At 37.0% G+C, this 23,631-nt stretch overlaps 1 protein-coding gene across 10 annotated transcripts in view; it reads left to right on the top strand.

Annotated features, from left to right (window-relative positions):
- The window catches only part of KIF1B (kinesin family member 1B), a 192,930-nt gene that overhangs the window by 101,845 nt on the left and 67,454 nt on the right, over positions 1-23,631 (top strand). For 9 of the 10 annotated variants that reach the window (XM_077151354.1, XM_077151351.1, XM_077151352.1 and 6 more), the window contains 4 exons: positions 60-240; positions 363-435; positions 20,000-20,093; positions 21,139-21,287. In XM_077151354.1, the coding sequence (XP_077007469.1) occupies positions 60-240; positions 363-435; positions 20,000-20,093; positions 21,139-21,287 (497 nt within the window). Of the gene's footprint in view, positions 1-59; positions 241-362; positions 436-5,815; positions 10,543-19,999; positions 20,094-21,138; positions 21,288-23,631 lie in introns of those variants that run through there. The other variant, XM_077151357.1, reaches the window with a different exon arrangement.

Below are 23,631 nucleotides of genomic sequence, written 5' to 3'. Positions count from 1 at the left end.
AACCTAGATGCTATTCATTCCAATACTGATTTCTTAACCCTGTTTTTGTCTTATGCTAGGAAACCGTATCATCATGGGTAAAAACCATGTTTTTCGTTTTAACCACCCGGAACAAGCACGGGCTGAACGGGAAAAGACTCCTTCTGCTGAGACCCCCTCAGAGCCTGTGGACTGGACATTTGCCCAGAGAGAGCTTCTAGAAAAACAAGGAATTGATATGAAACAGGAGATGGAGAAAAGGTAATGCACAGATATTATGTGACCCACATGACTGTCTCTTCTTAAACATATAAGAACATTCATAAAAGAGCTTAGTGATCTCAGAATAATTTCCCCTCTCTTACTCTCACTTTTTATTGTAGGCTACAGGAAATGGAGATTCTGTACAAAAAGGAGAAAGAAGAAGCAGATCTTCTGTTGGAGCAGCAGAGACTGGTAGGAGTCCATCTTGAATCTGTGTTAGGAAAAGGGTAGCTTGTCCTCATACCTTCCCTTTTCCACAGATAGCCCTCACCCAAATTGCTTATCTGAACTTACATTGACACCACACATTTATTCTTTCATTTCTTTAATAAAAACAAACTCACATCTACGGGTAGCCTTAGCCTAAAAAGCTGACCATAAAGGTACTCTTTTGTGCCTTTTATGTCTTAAAGCCAAATCTTTACTTCTTTCAAAACCAAGTGCTTTTTGAAGAAACATAGTGGGAGCTTTTTTTGATAGCCTTTGCCTCTTGATAGTGGTTTTGGAATTTGTATCCGTGGTGGTTCTTTTAATGATAATTTCTCTGAATATTGATTTTGATGGGTGTTTGCCTTGGTTTTGTTTCTGATCACCTGATAGTACTAATTCTCTGCTCTTGGGCTGACTTGGGAATGTTCTTGTGCTGGGCAGTTTTTTTGTTTAAGTTAAACTGTGTCTGAAAGTGTTGCCACACAGTTGCATGTGTTAACCCTTTCTGTTCCCCTGCATGGTATCTGAATTCTCAGTAAGGTTCTCAGTGGCATGTGTGGTGACAGTGAGAGCAAGGGCTTCCTCATTGATCCAGAGAGGACAGGAAAGCCTGACTTCTCTGGGTTTAAAGAGGATTTGGATGAGCAGCTGAAAAATCAGTTCAAGGTTACAGCTATAATGCTAATGGTGTTAACATTTTATGGTGTTAATTGATTTTCCAGCTTTAACAGAAACTAACTCTCATGAATAAATAAGTTGATCCATCAGTTAGATTTTAAAACCAACCAATTCTGGTTAACTAATTCTTGGTTATATTGAAGTTTCTTGGGATTTATTTGATGCTTTAGAGCAAAGTATAATTAACCTTTCGATACTGTGAATACAGTTTAGGAATTTCTCATTTCTTAAGGTTCCTGGTCTTCATTCAAAGATAATGGGGTATTAGGGAGAAAGCTGGGCATTGTCTTCTTCCTGTAGCATAAAATATAGCATGTAAACTGCAGCTATATAGCTATCTTCTGTGTTTGGAAAAGAGGGGCTACCGCTAAATGAGCCAGAAAAGCCAAGGACCCTGGCCAGAAGCAGCCTTATCTTGAAAATGATAGTAAAGCCACATAAAGATGGAATGTAAGAATCAATCAAGAGTTTGGGGGCAAGATAATGGCAATGTTATAGATAGAGTCTCTTTAAGAGGCCCACTTTGCATTTAGTTTTTCATGAAAACAGAAAGATGATTTAGCTACAATGTGGTTAGGCCCTTGAAAGGTTTGTGACACACAAAGGAGCCTTTTTTTCTTAATAATGTAGTATAATTTAATAACATGTCTGTGGTGGTTTGTGAGAGATCAAACAAAGACAGGTATAATTAAACTGTATTTTAATTGACATAGTGCCTTGTATTTATAGTGCTTTATAATTTACGTAGAGCTTTAACATCTTTTTTTTTGTTTGTTTGATCCCTAAAATAACCCTTTTTGATAGCTGTTTACGTAAGTAAAACAAATAATGTTACCTACTGTTAATAGTCAAAGGAAACCAAGGTTAAAAAATGCCTTGCCCACTCTTAAACATGTGGTAAGTCCTGGGTCTGACTTATTTCAGTGTCCTGCAATATGCTTCTCAGTCATCTGAGGTACTCGTTAAAATGCAGATTCTAATGTAGTAGGTTCTTGGGATCTGTGATTGTGCATTTATAAACAAGCTCCCAGATGATTCCAGTGCTACTAGTCCAAGGTGGAAACTTTGAGTAACTAGTTGGGAAAGAACAATGGTGCCTGGTGCTATCTATTTAATGACCATTAAATAAAGAAAAAGTAAATGTCTCTAAGACATACTTAGTTTCCAGGGAGATATGCTAAGTCTGCAAATAATCAGGTTCTACTCATTTGCTTTGTATATTTGAAAGCAAACAGGATTTCAAGAGCAGCTCCTTAAAGCAAGGAAGTTGTGTTCCTCTTATAAATTCAGCTGCCTGTTCCACTTAGATTTTTCTTTTTTCAAGAATTGATTTCTAATGCTTTAGCCTGAAGAATATCTAGCAATAAATTCACTACTGAATAGGAAATGTGTTTTTATGACCCCCACTAGTCAACCAACAGACATGTTTCAAATGTACCCTAATGAACACACATCGATAAGGTACAAAGAAATCATTACTCAGTAAGCATTTATTTAATATTTATTATAGATAATCATTTTGCATAATGACACCTTTAAAAAGTGTAATTCAGGCCCATGAGTTTTCTCTGAAGAGAGTTCCCCAAATGCATCACATTGCTGTGTTGCTGAATATTCCTTTAGAGTTAATAGTCAGTGCATCTTGTACTTCCTGTGCTTTTGCTACCTGAATTATTTACATTTGTGTTTTTAGGGTATCTTCTCCTTTCTTATTTGTAATAAGCTCCTTGCAGAGTCTCTTCAGGAGGCCCCCTTTGCATTTGGTATTTAATGAAAACAGAGGGAAGGTTAGTGCTGTGTGAATTGGCCACACCTGAGTAGTTTTTCCAGCTCTGTCATAAATGAATCTGTATATTTTTAAGAAAGTCTTTTTTTTTTATGTGAGGTAGGGTTTACATCTAGGTACATACACTTTGCATATAGAATCTTTTTTTTAAAAAAATTTTTTTTGCATTCAAAATCTTTAGTATTATGGTCATTATGATACAGAGTGTACATGTTTGAGTTATAAGGAGAACATACTCTACAGAGTCAATATGGCAGTATTATAAAAAGAAAGAAAATGATAGCCACATACTTAGATTTGTTTCTAAGCACTAATCTTAGTTAAGAATTGTTGCTTAAATCCAAATAGCCCCTGAAACCCCTTTGTTGTGAAATCTGACTGATGTTTTAGGCTTAAGTAATGTTATCTTAAAAAGTAATAATGGTACAGAGAAAGACAGAGTTAGAGATACATTTTAAAGTGTATCAAGCATGTTATACACTTTATACATGTGTATAAAGAATATGTGATAGTTGTCAACTATGTGGGAAAGGAAAGAATAGTGATAGTTGTCAACTATGTGGGAAAAACAGAGCAAATTTGTGTTCTGTAAAATTCAGTTTGTGTGTATTTGCAAGAAAACTTTTTCAAGAATCATATATGCTTTTTTCTCTGTTTAGTAATGTCAGCTTTTATTGCTAAAAATTAGCTCTTCTGATTTTTAAAACTAAATATAAAAGGAAAGAAATGTATCAATGTAGAGTCTGTAAATTTAACTTTATTTATTTTTGTTACTAAGTTTCCAAATAAAAGGGGTTATAGGCCAAAGAAATAATACAAATTTTTCTGCTGTGAAAGAGAAACCTGTAGCCCTTTTAGAAAAACTATAAATAGCAACATCTTCCAATTTAGAGGCCAAATTATTGTCATTGTCAAAGGTTTTTTATTCATTCCCTAGAAAGTAACAGTATATACAAATTTTGGTCTAAAAAGCAAGATAAAATTTATCAGTTTCAACTCCCCCCCTTTTTTAAACCCTTTACTAGAAATACTTTCAGTAATCTCAGCCACATAAAAGAGACTGTTAAGGGCAGTGCACTGGTGGCTCAGTGGCAGAATTCTTACCTGCCATACTGGAGACTCAGGTTTGATTCCCAGAGGCTGCACATACCAGAAAAAAAAAAAAGAGAGAGAGAGAGAGAGAGAGAGAGAGACTGTTAAGTAACAAAATTTTCAAATAATAGACATTTTTTGACATGGTCAGGCACCGGGAAGCGAACCCCGGTTTCTGACATGGCAGGCGATAACTCTGCCACCGAGCCACTGTTGTCCACCCAATAGACTATCTTGAACTGCTTTTACCTAGTGGTAGTCTTTTTTTACCTGGAGCCTTTATTTCCTGAATGGAAATTCTTCCTTAATGCTATCCTTTATATGGAATTCTAAATCAAGCCTTGCTTTCATTTAAAGCTGTGTTATTCATATTTACTTATGTTAGTTAAAAATAGTTGTTATAATCCAAATAGCCCCTGAAACCGCTTTGTTGTGAAATCTGGTTGCTGTTTTAGGCTTAAGAAATGTTGTTTTAAAAAAAGTAGTAATGGAGCCTGCCATGCCATAGATCGGGTTTGATTCCCAGAGACTGCCCATGTCAAAAATAAAAAATAAAAAAAAGTAATAATGGTGCAGAGAAAGATAGAGTCAGAGATATATTTTAAAGTATATCCATTTTACACAAGCAGAGCATAATCTCTGTGTTTGATGTGTTGATTGGAAGAATTGTCAGTTAAAATTGTGTTCCTCAAATAGCCAGAAATACTGTGGGTTTTGATAGATAAAAACATCTCTAAGTTCTGCTTGTTAAAATATTACTTGGAGAATTTAAATGGCGATGAATGAAGCATATTTTCCCAGCTTAATTTTTTTTCTAGTAATTATTTCTTGAAATTTTCGAGATAAAGTATTTATTGGTTTAAGTGTATGAAAAACAAAAAGTAGACCCACTGTGAGGATCTTTTTCTTATGCTTCCTTGCTTTCTGGATAAACTTTAATTGCACAAATGAAATGGATCAACTTGACATGACACACAAAAAAATAGCAAATCCAGTATAAGACCTTGAAAAGGCTAGTTTTCAAAGCCTCTTGCCTTATAAGAAAAAAAAAATTGGTTGTAAAGAACCTCACATGGTCCACTAATAGGAATTCTCAGCACTTTTAACATCATCCTGTTTGCTTCTTTTCTACTTTCTCATCTTCTAACTTTTTTACAGGGCTGCTCTTCTTAGTAAAGCTAAACAAAACTTGGCATTCTACAGTGTTACTAACCTTTGTTAATCTGCCTGCTCTCGTCACATCTTTGTATGGCATCTGTGCTCACTCATGGGGGGAAAGAGTTTCTGGAAGAAGCAAAGGCAATAACCAAGGCAAATGTGGGGAAGTGGTTGCATAGGTTTTTTAACATGTCTAGGGTGTAGGTTTACTTCATTTTCTTAAGAGAGTGAAGACATTATTTCACACCATTTTGTTAATTTCATATGACTTTAAGGTAAGAAATTCACTCACTGTATCAAGCCTCCCTAATTTGATTGGAGAGATTTCATCATTAAGCCAAGAAGTTGAAATTCAGATTAGGGATACTAAACAAACAAACAAACAAACAAATCTATTCATAACAAGTAATAATACATGCATGTATCTTAATAGACTTCTACATCATTTAGGTTTTTTTGTTTTTTGGGGTTTTGTTTTGTTTTCTGGGTTTTTGGTTTTTTTTAGTTTTTTTTGTTTGTTTTGCTTTGTTTTTATATTTTAGATTTGGTTAAGGATTTTTTGCTTGCTTTTTTCTTCGATTTGGCTTTTCTTTTTTATATTTTAATTTTGGTTATTTGGGGGCCATTTTTTATTTTGTTTTTCCAAAGGACGCGGATTCTGATAGCGGGGACGATTCAGACAAGAGGTCGTGTGAAGAGAGCTGGAAACTGATTACTTCCCTCAGAGAAAAGCTACCTCCCAGCAAGTTGCAAACTATTGTTAAAAAATGTGGCCTCCCCAGCAGTGGGAAGAAACGAGAACCAATTAAAATGTATCAGATCCCCCAAAGAAGGCGACTGAGTAAAGATTCCAAGTGGGTCACCATCTCAGATCTTAAGATTCAGGCTGTAAAAGAGATCTGCTATGAGGTTGCCCTCAACGATTTTAGGCACAGTCGGCAGGAGATTGAAGCCCTGGCCATTGTTAAGATGAAAGAGCTTTGTGCCATGTATGGAAAGAAAGATCCCAATGAGCGGGACTCCTGGCGGGCAGTGGCCAGGGATGTCTGGGACACTGTTGGTGTTGGGGATGAGAAGATTGAAGACATGATGGCCAGTGGTAAAGGCGGAACTGATGTAGATGACCTCAAGGTTCACATAGACAAGCTTGAAGATATTTTGCAAGAAGTCAAAAAGCAAAATAATATGAAAGATGAGGAGATAAAAGTCCTAAGAAATAAAATGCTAAAAATGGAAAAAGTCTTGCCACTGATTGGATCTCAGGAACAGAAAACCCAAGGAAACCACAAAGCAAAGGAACTTGTTTGTGTTAGTGTCAATAACAAATGTGAGAATGATGTATGTAAAAGAGAGAATGGGGAACTTGGTAAAGAAGAGCGTGTTTCTCAGCTGATGAATGGGGACCCAGCTTTTAGACGTGGACGCCTGCGCTGGATGAGGCAAGAGCAAATCCGCTTTAAAAACCTGCAGCAGCAGGAGATAACAAAGCAGCTTCGTCGACAGAACATGCCCCATAGGTTCATCCCTCCTGAAAACCGAAAGCCTCGGTTCCCGTTTAAGAGCAATCCTAAACACAGAAATTCTTGGAGTCCTGGGACGCACATCATTATAACAGAAGATGAGGTTATAGAGCTTAGAATTCCAAAAGATGAAGAAGGAAGTAAAGAAGAGAGCCAAGAAAAGGGGGGTAGGGCAGCTTCTAAGGATCCCCAGTTACCTTGGGGCTCTCAGGGCACAAGAAGTCAAGATCACATCCAAGTTAGCAAGCAGCATATTAATAATCAACAACAGCCACCTCACCTACGCTGGAGAAGCAATTCTCTCAATAATGGCCACCCGAAAGGTGTGCGCAGTCAGGCATCTGCCTCCTCAGAATCGTTAAACTTCCATAGTGGTCACCCCACTGCTGATTTGCAGACTTTCCAAGCAAAGCGTCATATTCATCAACACCATCAGCCCTACTGTCATTATAATACTGGAGATCAATTAGAGGGCAGTGCAGCCAATTCCTATCAGAAGCAGACTGACAAATCTAGCCACTGTAGCCAGTTTGTGACACCTCCTCGGATGAGGCGACAGTTCTCAGCACCCAATCTCAAAGCAGGTCGAGAAACCACAGTGTAAAATACTGGACAAACTTGAACTCTTGGTGAAGGAAACAGGCGATATTAGCTCATGATTTGAGTTGGTTCTACTTTAGGATTTTAATGTTGTGTTCCTACAAATATTACTTGGTTTAATTCTGTTAAAACATAAAACACTGGTAAATGTTTGATCACATCCATTTTGCTTGTATCATAAATGGGCAGTTTCTGGAATATTGGGTAAAACATTGAGACCTCCCTTATTTTTCTGAGGCTTTTCTCCTTTCTTGGTGCCTAGAAAATTAATATGCTTACTTACCAGACTTGTTTGGGTGTAAGTTTATTTTATTTTTTAATGCCTATACATTGATCTAATATCCAGAAAGACCTGCCTCTTAGTTTATACAAATATTCAAAGGGGGAATTCGATAGGTAGAATTTAATGTCTATTATTTCCCTATAAATGTTAGACATTGCATTAAAAAATAACAACATGCATTGTGTGGACACAGCTTTGGATTTTCATCTACATCTATGCCTTTTTAAAATATAATTGAGATTTTTATAAGCCACAACTAAATCTCTACAGACATATTTTGTAGGATACAGCTTTGTATCTTCCACAGAACTTCCACATTCACCTTATTCTTCTAAATTTTATAGAGACCTGACTCAATAGTTGTTATTTCTTTTGATTGGCTCAGTATATGTACAAAATTTGTCAGAATACAAATTGACGCTGTTTCTCTGTTTCTGTTTATGGTTTGCATTTAGAAGTTTAACATACCATTTTACATACACGAACACTGAACTATTCACCAAAATCATGCAACAAAAATACCAACAAAATGTTTGCATAAGTGCTTTGGGCAGTCTATATAAATTTGTAGGAAGGTTATATGGTGAGGAGAGGGTAGAGGTATGGGACATAGAGAGAAAGCAACAGCAAATACCTGTGTGCTGCTTTCTTTCAGTTGATGCTGAAATAATGAAAGAACAGTTAACCCCGGTTGTGTTTGGAGTAAAGAAGCAGATGCATAATAAACTGTTCTTTAGAAAAGCAGCAGTAATGCTCACAGATACTCTGGCAAGGAAGAAGTGCTGATAAACTTTTACTGTATCAATACCTCATTCTACTGTGTTGTGTTCTCAGTCTGCCTCACAGGAGAAGCTACTAAAAAAGATGGATTTTAATGGAAAGAATAGTTTTCTGCATCCTTCCTCATCTTTGAACATGTCAGAAACTTTTTAAAGAGGCAGTGCGAAGAGCCAGAGATGTCCATGAGATTCCCTTACTTCACATTGTTGAAGATTCATAAGTAACATGAATTTATTTTTTAAACCTTTGTCTTCCAGATGGTGTGAAATATTGCAGTCAACATAGCAATTAGCATTCAAGGAAGCCTTAAAGATCGTGATCATGTAGTTATTTTTCCTTTCCTTTATGTTCCACAATGCTTTATTAGGGCACATTTTTAATCATAGTATTTGTTTCTTTGCTTCTAAGAAAATGCTTTCTTAATGCACAGAAAATTGCTTCCAATTAACTTTTTTTTACTTGATGAAAAGCTATGTGGCAGGATATTTTTGCTTTTAGAGCTGAAAAAGTCGTAGTCTTCATCTGAGGTTTTGTGGGAGATTAGACATGTGTGAATGATGTTTAGTTGACTTATTGAGATGACAATTTCCTGTGCCTTGTGGTTTGAATATACTCAGGCTACTTCAAATCAGTCACTTCAGTGCGTCTTATGTAAATCTGTTATCCTTCTTTATTCCTCTTTAAATATAGATATGTTAATTATTCCTATTAGAAATATTCATTTTCTAATATTAAGCATAGTAATTAATTAGTTTTCAATTTTGTAGCATCAGTGGGCTCTCATTTCCCTAAAGCCAGATAACATAAGATAAGCCCATGTATTTTCATTTTAATGGTGGCCTTTTAATCTCATTATGGACAAGTGCCAGCCTTCTCTACTAACCAGCTGTAGTGAATTACTTTCTACTAATGATCAGATGATGCTATCAAATGAAGAGCTATATAATATTTTCATTTATAAATATGGTTTGTGGTAAGGACCACATCCACAACGATATTCCAAAGAATTATGTATGCATTTGTGCTTCATCTGTGGATCCAGATGCCCTATTACTTGAAATGTCCTTTATTCATAGACAACCAGGAAGAAATGAACCAAGCTTTGATTGATTGTCATATATGTGTCTTGATTTCAGAACTTATTTTAGAAAATAATTTTGTGTGAATAAAATTGCTTTGAATCTGTTAATAAGTAATTAGTGCCATTCTTTTGGGAGCTTTTCGTATAGCCTATAATGCTTTGTTTATTATTTTTTTTAATTTGAAGGTATCTCTCCCAAAGTTAAAATATTGTAAGACCAAAGAAAAGTGGTCATCATTAAACTATTATTGTATTACTGAAATATTTCTAGCTATTGAAGTATTTCATAGCAAATAGGGGGGAAAGTTTGTGCTATTGAAATTATATAATGATTTGACAATAATGGGAAAGTAGAAGAGTCCTAAAAGGTATAGCTTCATAAACCAAAATGGTATTCTTTAGAGAGTTAATGACATTCATTTTATCTAATAAGCTAAACCAAAGGACTTCTCCTTTATCTACTCTTGCTTCTAATTCTTACTAGCACTGCTAATTGTTTCTGTTTTCACTTAGTAATACAATGAATAGCAGTCTTTTATTACATTGACGTGACTTGAAGTGACTTGCATGCAGATTGATGCTGAAACAAAACAAAACACTGAATTTATCACACCAGCATCTGTATTAAAGGCCATCCATTCCTATAATTGGCTGCTGTACCCCTATGCCTTACTGGTCCTTTGTAGACAATGGTTTGGACAAAAGACTGAGGAGGGAACACTGCCTGTGTCCTGGTGTGCCTTAATGAAGAGACCTTCTTAGAAGCAATGCAAACCAAGAATTTGTTCTATGATGTTAGGGTCAGGTTCTTTATTATGAGCAGTTTTCCTAATTGTCCATTTTATGTCTTCTTTACCAGATTTAAAACTCTGTAGATACTTAGTTTGAATGACTTTAGGTTGTGAAATAAATATATTGGTTTTCCTCCCTTTATTACTGTAAAAAGAAGTTGTGAATCTTCTTGTTAAAGAACTGTGGACTTTTCCAACTCCCACCCCTAATATCTTAAACAAAAAATGCTTGAAGATTGTCCTTGAGTGTAAAATCTGCCTTTTCAGAAAGGGAGAATTAGTTTGTAATGTATCAGAAATAAAGTCCTTAGTCAATAAAAGCTGAAATCATCTTTTCAGAGTGTGATTTCTCCAATGTGGGAGGAGGGGAAAAATAAAACCGGATAATACTAACTAAACATGGTCTTGACTTTTATATATTGTTTTTTCATCTGAAGATAGTAGTAACAAACCAAATCTTTTAAAAATATTTCTACATGAAGTTGATAAGCTTAAAGCTTTTGTCTTGCTGCCCTCTTCTGTTCAACAAAAATTACATCTCAAAGTGGAATCTTTAAGCCCTGTGTTCTACTACATTTCACTTCAATAAAAGCTTTCATAGTAAAGATGATTGAGGAGTTATATCACTTTCTCATTTCTCTGAGTTTACTTTAAATTGTTTTCAAAATTTTTTTTATAGTCTTAATTAGAAGTTCTTTTAAATGAAATGATACACTTCCCTTCAGAATGGATAGAAACTAAATTTTCAGAAAGGTTTGAGTAGCTCTATATAGTTTTCATTTTGTTTTAATCTCTCCTTTAACTTTTGCTTTTCTCCACTCACAGTATTGGAGTGTGTGAGGTAGGAAATCGGAAAGAGAGAAATATTTTCCTGGAGTGAACCATGAGTCTTACTGAAAATTGGACATGGCATTATTTCTTATATTGAAAAACAATGCAGTTATGCATTATGGAGTGGAACACGAAGTCTAAATGAGTTTTAATAAGAAATTTAAAATTGTCAAGATACATTATGCTTAGATTAGTCTGATTCAAGCCTCATTCTTCCCTTCAGGTACTTATTTGTATTTCTCTGCTATTGGAGAAACTGGTGGAAAAATTGCCAAGAGATCACATTTACAGGGTGACAAAGACAGTTACAGTACAATGTAACATGTGTAGTGTTACTTTGTATGTGCAAATGAGTGTCACATCTTAAGGGGAGAGTAGGAGTTATTTTGAAGGAGGAAGCCCTGAGCCAAAAGCAGAGTCCCAAAATACAACTGGGAATTTACCCAAGTGAAGAATGACATGGAGGAAGCATTTCAGAAAAAGGAACGACAAAATACAGCAAGCAGGAAAGGAAGTGTGAGTAATTTAAGGTGGGCAGACCACCAGCTGCCTCTGGAGGGGTGGGGAGACCTGTGGGGAGATAGGGAGGCAAGAAGATCAGATCATGGCATGGTCAGTTGGGATTTTTGTCTTGAGTGTGATGGGAAGCTACAGGATGATTTTCAACAGGGAGATTGCATTATTTGACTTGCGTTTTAGAAAGTTCACTCTAGCCAAAGTATAGAGGGTGAGTTGGAGGGGGAGGCACATTCAGAGCTGGTGTGCCAGTTGGAAAGTTGCTGTGTGAACCAAATGAGAAGTGCTGATTTTCCAAACTAAGGTCGGGAAGAAAGAGAGAGGGACTCTGATAGATTGCTTGCAGGTAAAATCAACAAATCAGGTTTGTGGGGACAAACCCTGGCATACAACCCACAGTGTCATGGAGACTGTTGGTTGTATCATGGTCGGAAAGTAAGTCCCTAAGAGGGAACTGAGATCCGGGCAGAGTCAGGAGGTTGTCCTGGAGGTTGTTCTTATGCATAAAATAGATACCACCTTTTTAGTTAAGACATAACAGAGAGACTGGAGGGGACTGCCTGAAAATGTGGAGCTGTGTTCCAGTGGCCATGTTTCTTGAAGATAATTGTGTAGTGTTGTAGCTTTTACAGCGTGACTGTGTGATTGTGGAAACCTTGTGTCTGATGCTTCTTTTATCTATCTTATGGACAGATGAATAAAACATATAAAAATAAATAATAGGGGGAACAAATACCAAAATAAATTTAGTAGATTGGAATACTGGTGGTCAATGGGTGGGAGGGGTGGGGGCTGTGAAGTGTATGAATTTTTTTTCTGTTTCCTTTTTATTTTCCTGAATTGATGCAGATGTTCTGAGAAATGATCATGATGATGAATATACAACTATGTGATGAAAAAAAAGAATGTTCATATTGTATGTTGATTGGTTTTATTAATAAAAATAAAAAAAATTTAAAAAGAGGGAACTGAGAGATTGGGAGAAAAGGAAAGCTGTTGAATTCTAAGAGCAGGTGTTCTGAGACACTTGGAGAAAGAGAGCAGAGTCTATGGCCACAGTGCTGCTGGGGGCAAGGAACAAGTCTAGATGTTAATAAGAACCAGGTGTTGCCTCGGGCATGGTGTCACTGCTTGCTAATTATGATCTGCCGTTAGGAGAGGAAGGGCAGTGTTGGCAAAAGGAACCCAGACCTGTAACATCAAGAGCAGCCTCGCCAGAAAACCTGGAATGGTAACATTGATTTTCTCTTAAATGTCTCCTCCTCAGAGATGCCCTGTCTACTTGTGCCATTGTTCGTCTCTTATCTACGATACTACAGTAGCCTCTTTTCTCCCTTTGCTTTTATTCTTGAACTTCATAATCCATTGTCCGCACAGCAACCAGCATCTTTAAAAACATCATCTTTTGAAAACAAAACACATCTTATCAGTGGTCTACTATGGCTTCCTACTGCACTTGAAAAAATCAAACTTCCAGCTATAGCCTACAAGGCTTTACCTTTTTTTTGGTTCCTTACCTACCTCTAGCTTCATCTTTCAACACTGCAGATACTCTGGCCATTTGTTCCTTGAGCACGCTAAGTTTGTCCCCACTTGAGGACATTTGCACTTCCTCAAGACTAGAATTCTTTTCCATCAATGGAGTAAGTCCTCTCTTAGATCCAAGCTCTCATGCCACTTTTCCTGCCTCAGTCCACTCCAGGCAGAGTCTTATTGTTTTAACAATGATAACCTATAGTTAATGTGTCTGTGTCTTGTTTCTTCCATGAGAATATAAACTCACCTAGAGTAAGTACCTTATCTGTATTGTTCATTTTACCATTCATCTATTCATATTACCTAAAAGGGTGGATCTCAAACTGCAGTGTGCATCAGAATCCCCTGGGTCAGGCGCTGGGGCCCATCTTCAGAGTTTGGTTCATTAGGTCTGGGGTGGAGCCTTATAATTTGTATTTCTGATAGTTCCCCTCTCCCACCAGTGCTGCTGGTCCAGGGACCTCTTTTCAAAACCATTGATCTAGAACAGGGATCTGCAAGCTTTTTCTGTAAAGGTCCAGATAGTAAATATTTTAGGCTTTGTGGGCCACATGGTATCTATTGCAGTTACTCAACTCTGCTCTTGAAGTGGGGCAGCCACTATAGGTTGTATGTGCATGAATGAGCATGGCTGATATCCAGTAAAACTGTATTTACAGAAATAGTTGGTGGGCTGAATTTGACCTGCAGGCCATAGCTTGGGAAATCTTGATATAGAAAATAATCACTTTTAAGAACTGTTGATCTAGATCAATATGTCACTGGGTATATTTTGTGCCAGGTACTTCATGTAGTTCACAGTGTGGTGGAGGATATAGCCCTTAGACAAATAGTCAGACTTATAGTCATTGAGTACATTTGTGACAAATGCAATGAGGGAAAAATCCAGGGAGCTCTGAAAGTTTTCATCAGGGAGACCTCTTCATCTAGGGGATTGAAAGTGGCCCTTCCTTGCTCTCAGCTGATGATGAGCTTTTTGTTTCACTGAGAAAAAAAGAAACAATCAGAAGAAAACTCCGCCCCCCCCCCTTAGTTCTGCTTGCATCCCTACTCTCCTGTTGGCCTTTCCCGTTATTAAAGGAACTGCTCTTGCTCCTGTTAGCCCAGCCCTGTTCCCTGCATTCCATCTTTTATTACCTTCTCAAAGCCTTATTGTTCATTTATGCCTTTCTCTTTTACAACATCAGCTCTCTCTATCAACATACAAAACATATCTTTATTTCACTAATTTCAGAAAAGTCCCATGTCCCCTCCTAGCTACCATTGCTTTTTTGTGTTCCCTTTTATAGAAATACTCTTGACAGTTTTCTGTGCTTATTGTTTCCCACTTGTCCATCACCCATTCTCTCTGAAATTTTTTGTATCCACAATTTTGTTTAAATTCATTCTAGTCAGATTTTTATTCCCACCGTGCCACTCTTGCCACTCTTATTGGGATCACCCAAGAGCCCCATGGTAACAAATCCATTAGTGTTTTTCTCAGTCCTCATCTTACTAAATCACAGGATTTGACACAGTTGCCCACTCTTTATTTCTTGAAGCACATTCTTATCTTGGATTCCATGACATCAAACACTTCCGATTTTCTCTCCACCTCACTAGCGGCTCCTTTCTGGTCTCCTCGGTGGCCTGAGACCTTGGACTACTTCTGTATCTATATCCATTCCATCCAGGTGATATCATGCATTTATTTCTGCTGCTTTGTCTTTCATCTTCACTCCAGCAATGGTGAAGACTCTGCCTGGGCCCTCTGTTCTGAGCCCTAGATACAGACATACAATATACAACCTGATGTCTGCATAGTTAGTAGTTATCTGACAGTTAAACACTCTAAGCCAGAATCTTAATTGTGTTTCCCCTCAACCTGTCTTTTCCCTGTATTTCCCCATCCTAGTAAGTGCTACACTTATTTACCACCTAGTTGGTTAGGTTAAAAATCCAAGTTGTCCTTAATTTCTCGCTTTTTTTTTCACACCCACCATCAAATGATCAGAAGGTCCTGTTTCCATTGCCTATAAAACACATCCACCTCCATTCTGTTTTCACAACCTTTGCTGCTGACAGCTCAGTCCAGGCTATCACCATCCCGCACCCCTACCCCCTGTGACACACCTCAGAGCTTCTCTCCTTGCTTCCACAATGCTTCCCAAGGCCCCAGACTTTTCTTTGCAGCATGGGATTTTTACATTTACACTAGACCACATTACTTCCCACCTCTAAACCTGTGAGTGGCTTCCCTTAGAATAAATCTAAAATCCTTACCTTGGCATATAAAGCCATCCATAATCCAGTCCCTACCTGACCACTCATCAGCTGCTGCTTCTACTGTTCTCCTTCTCCTCCACTCCACCCACATGTTTTCTTGCTTTTCAATACAGCAGGCTCCTTTCTATCTCAGGACCTTTGCACTTGCTGTTCAGTTTTACTTTGTTATTAATCCCACCTCCGTCCTCCCCTCACCCAGAGATCTTTGCTCGCTTTTGCTCAGGTCTCTGATTAAATGACCTCATTAGAGGGGCCTTCTCCCACCGTTCTAAAAGTCTCCCTTCCATTTCTTCTTCCCTCATTAACCTCTAATACCTACCTTTTTTTTTTTTAAACTTTCTTCGTAATACTTCTGTCTGTTGAAATCATAGTGCTACATTGCCTTTGTTTACTGTTTATCGTCTCACTCTCTCTCCCTTCCAGAAGGACCTTGTCTTAGTACTGTATTCCCAGCATCCAGCGCAAAATAAGTACCTAAAAGTTATTTGTTGAGTAAATGAATTCATTAGCACTGATTTAAGAAAGTATGCTCTAAAGTCTGATTGCCTGGGTTCAAATCCTACTCCACCACTTGCCATCTCTGTGATCTTTGGAAAGTTACTAATTTCTTCTTCTTTAACATGGGGATGACGATTGTACCATCCTTTTTGGATTATTTGAAAGATTGGTCTAATCCATGTTAAACATTAAACACAATTCCTGGTACAAAACAAGCTTTAAAGCAAGGGTGAGTAGGTAGGCAAGAACATTCCAGAAGAGGGAATAGCCCGTGAGTGCTGTGCCTTTATAAATATAAAATTTATTTTGAACTAGTCAGCACTTTTTATAACACAAAGTTTGCTGCTGAACACTTTTTAGTTAGCTTTCCAAATTATCCTAGTTTTTACCATGAAATGAACAGAGCAGTATTTCAGTCTCTTTGTCCATTTGTTATAGGAAAATCCAACACTTAGAATTTTTCTGATGACCTACAAAATGTCCTTTTTGGAAGCTCATAAGTATCCTGGTTTGGGGGAGGGTGGAGAGGGGTGATGCAAGAAGTAGTGTCAATATTTATACTACCAGTTATTGATAGAAATTTGTCCCTGGTCAAAATGCATTAAGGTTTTTAGGTCTATAGAGCTGTCGAAATCTTTTTTGTTTTGTTTTGTTTTTTGATTGTTTTTATTTAAGAAAACAAACCATATGCTTAGAACCACCAGCAATGGATATCTTAGTTAGCTTAACCATAGGCATATTTAAGTAAAATATCCATATAATCATTGTAAAGCCTGTGTTTGCACAGCAAGTTTCATAAACTAATTTAAAGTTAAGGCAACAAGGAAAATAATCTACATATTCAAATAGCAAAGTTCTTAAGTTCTAAGTATTAAACACTAACTTAGATACCGTTTGATCAGCTGTCAAAACTGAATGTTCTCAAAATATCAAGTAGAAAGTTCTTACAAATATGGAAATCTTATTTTAGTTTTACTACTACTAAAGTACAACCAGAAGAACCTCTAGGGAAAATCATCCTAATACCTTTGCTGCCAGAGTCTAGAAATTTTGTTTTCATTGATAGTTTGACTAGCCCATAAACTTATTCTTGAAGAAATCCTCAAGATAAAGTAATTTCTCCATCTGATGCTTTATAGGTACGCCAGTGGCCTTTTCCTTTTTGCTGGAACAATCCCATACAATATATAACTTTTTAGAAAATAACCCCTCCTTACCAACTTTTTATTTTGAAGCATTTCAAACCTACAAAGAAGCTGAAACATGAGTACATTGAATGCTTGTATACCTATGTTTATGTATTTCTTTCTTAAAAGTAAGTTGCAGACATCATTACAGGGTACCCCTAAATATTTCTGTGTGTATCTCCAAAGATCAAGAATATTCTCCTAATACCATTATCCCCCTCAGAGAAAGGTCATATGAATCAATATCATGTAATATACAGTCCATTTCACATTTTTCTAATTGTCTCAAAAACACAAATGTTAGAATTGTATATATTTTAATTCACTCAAGGTTTGTACATTGCATTTGGTTGTGATGTTTCTTTTATCTCTCTTAACTGACATTTTTGAAGTGACCAGGCTCCATTCTGCATTTGTCTTTCCTCAAGCTTAGATTTAGTTTAAACACTTTTGGTAAGAATATTATAAAGGTGGTGTTGTGTACTTCTCATTGCATCATGTGAGTAGGCAAAAAAATGTCAATTTGTCCTATTATCAGTAATAAGTTTAATAATTTGCTTTATGTGTTATTTCCAATATCTCTCCATTGTAAAGAAACAGTTCCCTTTTTATTAAAAGGTAATATGGAGGGTAGCACTTAGAGATTGTTGGATATCCTGTGTCCCATCTGTCTTTCACTCAGTTGTTTTAGCATTTATTGATGATCCTTGCCTTACTCAGTTACTACTTAGAGGTTGCAATGTGGTAATTTTCTAATTGTCATTCTGAATGGATTAGCTGGCTTTTTTCTATAAAGGATAGCTTTCACTTTTTCTCTCTTTAAGTATCACTTTGAACTTCTGGATTCTTTTTATAGTCAATACGCTATATTGTTTTTCTGTTATTTATCAGCCAGTGGGAGACTTCATCCTTTTTGAAATGGTCTCATGTGTCTTTGAGGGCATTCTAACCCTGGTTACTTTTTATGGAGAATGGTATTTAGAAGCCAAGGTCTGGGTGCTACAAATAAGCTTTTTAAAAACATTGCTTGTCATTTTGATAGTGCTTTGCCCTCTAAGAAGACTTTCACATGTGTTTTTAAGTGGTCCATCAGTAAGTCCTTCTGCAATTCTGCATGGTAAGCAGGTCAGATAGTAAAATCTTCATTTTAAAGATGATTAAAGTGAGGTTCAGAGAGGATTGAACTTTCCCAGAGTTATATGGGCTAGTAAGAGCAAGTGCCAGGCCAAAACCCAAGGTTTTTACCTCCTAGTTTAATTTTCTTTTCTTTTTGTCTTCAATGTGTTTCTATGTCTAATAAGGCTATGTCTCTTGGGCCTTGGTCACTGCCAGCCTCACTAGATAAAAAAAGCTTCCTTTGTGAGACTAAATCATAAATGTCCAGGGCCTCAGAGGATATTGTATCGCAATCAGAAGCTCCTTTCAAAAGAAGTCTGCTCTAGAGGCTTGCAGTTCTGCTCCATACCGCCTGGAATCTTGGAGAGCACTGTTTGAAAACAGACTCCATGGTTATACCTAAACCCTTTGTCTCATGAGAGCCTGTAATTGGGTCACTCCTAGGAAGCAAAGGAAGCAGAAAATCCAGGCAGTATATTTTAAAATGCTATGCTTATGCTGTGATTTGATGTTTCATTATGTGAAGGTTTCTTTTCTTATCTCAACTTCTAAGAAAAAGAGGTGATTATAACAAATCTGGTTCATTATTAATTTTAACATACATTATCAGTTGAATAAATTGAGAAACTTTGTACAGTTTCTCTATAGATTTATATATGTCAAAATGTGTTCATTACTAGATTATTTTAGTTAATTGGTTATGAGTTAAAATTTTCTTTTTATTTGTAAATCATACTTTAATTTGGATGGATATGTAAATATATTTAATTGGAAACATGATTACATCCACTCTTTAAAAAATGACCTTTTAAAAAAGAAATAGGCACTTCGTACTGTTTTTTTCCTTCATTTTCCATCTGTTTTAAGGAAGCTCTTTAAGTTAGAGTTTTCTAATTCCTTTTTTACTGTACTTCTCAAAATGAAGCACTTGGCAGTTGGAATGCCATTAGTTTCATTAGAGTAGATCAGTGTTTATCAACCTGCAAAGGAATCTTTCTAGGCATTTTTTTCCCCTAATTGTCTCCCTACTGTGAAATTTTAACACCAGAAATATACTGAGTATCTGTTTATAAACTGTATATATGTGCTTTATGCAGAAAAATAATAAAATTATTTTCATCCCCCAAGAACCATTTTTTGCCCCATTTGAGGTGATATTGCCTACATTGAGAATGCATGGAGTCACAAAGGATAAATCTATTTGTATCATAATACATTTTACCTTATGTTTTAAAATAAGATATCTTCTTGAATAACTAAATGCAATCTCTAAACTATTTCTATCTTATTAGCACTCTGAAATTTCAGTTAACTGATGACTAAACTCATCCTATAGCTGCAGAAATATTAATTTTTTACCCACAAGGAGATTTAAAGTCTACCGTCCTAATTTTTCACATCTAAACAGATAATTGGGCCCGTGGGTGATATTTGTGAGATTAATCTTTTCCAGCATTGTTTCCTTCTGGAATTGCTTGATGTGTAAGATATTATTTAAGTGTATTTTGGCATTTAAGGGACACATGCATTCCCCCCCTCAAAATCTCCCCTTTTTCCTACCCCATTCCAAATAAAAAAACTCTTAAATCTTTGAGGAAGTAGAAGGAAAGAGCCTGTAGTTAAATTCTTTTAGAGTGTACCCACTGCAGACTATTTTATATGCCTGTGCTTTTCTGTGGGTCTTTTTATTGTTGTTTCCTTCCTATCTCTCTTTTCTTTTCTTTGACTTTCTCTTTCTCTCCTTCCCCCAATATTTCTTTCATTGCTCTTTTTTCCTTCCTCTGATTTCCTCTCTCTCCTACATGTTATCTCCTTTCTTTTCATCCAGGATTATGAGAGTAAATTGCAGGCCTTGCAGAAGCAGGTGGAAACACGATCCCTCGCTGCGGAAACCACTGAAGAGGAAGAAGAAGAGGAAGAAGGTGAAACCTAGCCGCTTCAACTTTCCTTTATGTCTCTTTGGATCTGCCTGATTGTTAGATTAGTCCTTTATCTCTAATCAGTGGTGGATTCCTTGAGGCTGACACTGCCTTTTATTGCCATTTCCCTGAGCCCATTTGGAGATGATGTTAGAGATTTTCATTGCTGTGGATCCGGGTGAATGTTCTGTGAAGTGGGGGTGGGGTTGATGGTGTTGCTTAGAGCCTCACACAGTTTCTGACCACAGTCTTCATAAAATAAACATCCTGTTATATCTTTTGGACAGTACATATAACTGTCTCCTATTACTGTATATATGAAGTTCATTTATTTGTTGCAAATAAATATAGAGTTTAGTCTTTGGTGGGTATTATGTTCTATGGCTGGATTTTGGTTTCTATCAGGGATTTCCCAGCTAGAACTTTGGGATAGATCAGTGTACTCTGAAGCCATCTCTGGTAGATTTCTCATCACATTCTTAGTCATGCCTGCCTGTCTTATATTTTCCAGAATTTCTTAGCTGAGTTAAGGTTTTCCTTGTTAGTTACTGCCTTACAAATATAATATGAGCATTCATACCTCCTCTTATCTCCACCCAAACTTTGAGTAATCCTAAGGCTTCAAATTAACTTTGAAAGAACTCTTAATTTATATACTAAATTGTTTTTTTAATATATATATCCAAGGGAAAATGACACTGTCCTTTAGTCTTTTTTCCCCTTTACTAAAAAGAAAAAGGTATGTATGAGTTGCACAACATATCATGTGTATGGTCTTTATTATAAGCTACACATTGGAAATGTGTGTTTTAAAAAAAAGAAGACAAAGCACAGCAAAATTTTTAAGATTTTCTAAAATTTGTATATTGCATTCATAATATCAAAAGATTTCAGTAACTTCTGCTGAAAAGAAGCAGAACAAAAGCACCTGAAAGGAGATGAAACTTGATAATACATTAACTTGATAAAGAACTAAGTTGTAGAGGAGGGATATAATTTCTACATAGTTATCACATCATCATTAAATATGTTTTGTTTGCTTTCTCAGTTCCTTGGACACAACATGAATTTGAGTTGGCCCAGTGGGCCTTCCGGAAATGGAAGTCTCACCAGTTTACTTCATTAAGGGACTTACTCTGGGGCAATGCTGTGTATCTCAAGGAGGCCAATGCCATCAGTGTGGAGTTGAAGAAGAAGGTATGGAGGGTGGTGAGAACATGGGCGATCTGAAGGCAAGGCTAAGCCTGCTGTGGGTTCATCTTGGCTGTCATCTTGAACTAGCCTCACCCTAGTTGCTTTATGCTATAAAACAGATTTATATATGCCTTTATTTATTATATGTGCCCAGAATATAGTAGGGGCTAATTAAATTTTTATTGAACGAAATTAAAAAATAACATGTTTTCTAGCTTATTTTTACAAACAAGAGCTAAAGAAACATACTAAGAAAATACTTGTCTTGGTTTCTGGAAAAAAAAATTTCAGATTTCTTTTTTTCACAATTTCTTTGTATCTCTAAGCCCTAGATGGCCCTTTCCCATGAATTTGCACCTTTTCTAAAATGCAGTCAGTAACCCTTCTCATTTTAAAATTATTTCTTAACCATTCCCCTCCTCAAGTAAACTAAATGAAGGCAAGGGCTGTGCCTTTTTCTTTTTTTTCCAGTTATTGTTATATCCAGCATTTAATCAATATTTTTTCTTGATAAAAGTATAGGGTGTTCTCTTCTCAATATGAAAAAGTCAGAACAGACATTGCCCAAAGATCCCTATAGATTAGGAAAAGGATTAAAGGAGAAGGAGGAGGGGTGTAACAGAGAAAATGGGATTTAACAGTTATGACTGCTGAATCAATATTCCTTCTAGCCTCCAGTGTTTTGAGCAGCCAGAAGGAAAGATCTGAGGTCTTTGGAGTGGGAGCCCATGACAAACTCTGGGATCTGTTCTGTATCTATTTGTTAAAGTGTAATTTGAAAATTATTGCTTTTTTCTTTGTTTTTATGTGTTGTATTTTACAATAAAAAAAGTATAGGGTGTTATAATATTCTTGCAAGCAGTGGGGACAAGCAATTTAATAGACTGAGCCCTCAATCTTGGGGTTTGCCCCCATGAAACTTATTCCTGCAAAGAATAGGCTAAGCCTACTTAAAATTAGGCCTAAGAGTCACCCACAGAGAACCTCTTTTGTTTCAGATGTGGCCTCTCTCTGTAGCCAGCTTGGCAGGAGAACTCACTGCCCTCCCTCCTACCTGGGACATAACTCCTAGGGGTGTAAATTCTCCCTGGCAACATGGAACAGAAATCCCGGGATGAGCTGGGACCTGGCATCAAGGGATTGAGAAAGCTTTCTTGACCAAAATAGGGAAGAGAGCAATGAGACAAAGTTTCATTGGCAGAGAGATTTCACACAGAGTCGAGAGGTTATCCTGGAGGTTATTCTTATGTGTTATGTAGATGTCCCTTTTTAGTTTACTGTATATTGGTGTGGCTGGAGGAAAGTATCTGAAGCTATTGAGCTGTGCTCCAGTAGCCTTGAGTCTTGAAGATGATTGTATAAAGATGTAACTTTTATAATGTGACTGTGGGATTGTGAAAATCTTGTGTCTGTTGGTCTTTTTATCCAAGGTATGGACAGCTGAGTAAAAAAATATGGATAAAGAATAAGTAAATAATAGGGGACAAAGGGTAAAATAAATTGAGTTGATGGAAATACTAGTGGTCAAGAAAAGAGAGGGATAGTATGGTATGTATGAGGTTTTTTTTTTAATTTTTATTTCTTTTTCTGGAGTGATGCAAATGTTCTAAAAAATGATCGTGGTGATGAATATACAACTATGTTATGATATTGTGAGCCATTGATTGTACACCATATAGGGAATATATATGTGTGAAGATTTATCAATAAAAATATATATATTTAAAAGTATAGGGTATTCTGGGAAGATGTTCATGTCTACTCTGTGAAACAAGATAGGAAATGGGAAGAAAATGCTGAGGACTGCATTTAGGCAGTTTTGGTGGGGAGGAGAGCATCTGTGGATCCAGGGAGAGCAAGTGGGTGGGATGACCAGGATCCCCACCAGGAATGTTGCTGTGTACTGGGAAGGTGGTGATAGAAGGGAATTGACCCTCCTCAGCTACAGCCTGCACAGCTGCCGGCTAGGGAAACCTCCCAATGTGTTTGCAGTGAACAGTTCCCTCAGGGAGCCCAGAGGCTGGCAGTCAATCCAGCACAGGGTCCAGCCTCAAGGCTGGGGAATTGATCACCTAGTGGGGTACTGGAATAGCTGGCCCACAGTTGTGTGTCTGACAGCACTCAACTTCAGATCAGCTGATCAGCCAGGCTCTGGGGAGTGTGTGTGTGTGTGCGCGTGTGTGTGTGCGTTCGTGTGTGTGCGCTGCCGGTCAGCTACCTCTGGCGGATCAGCACCCCCTGCGAAGCATGCCAACCTGTAGTGGCTTCCGCCAGGAGGGGCGGGCTGAGGGAGGATTAGACTCCAGCGTGCCATCTGCTGGCTGGATGCAGTAAAGTGCAGGTCGGC

The sequence above is a fragment of the Tamandua tetradactyla genome, chromosome 2, assembly GCF_023851605.1.
Source record: "Tamandua tetradactyla isolate mTamTet1 chromosome 2, mTamTet1.pri, whole genome shotgun sequence".
Lineage (NCBI taxonomy): Eukaryota > Metazoa > Chordata > Mammalia > Pilosa > Myrmecophagidae > Tamandua > Tamandua tetradactyla.
This window is presented reverse-complemented; position numbering and strand designations above follow the sequence as displayed.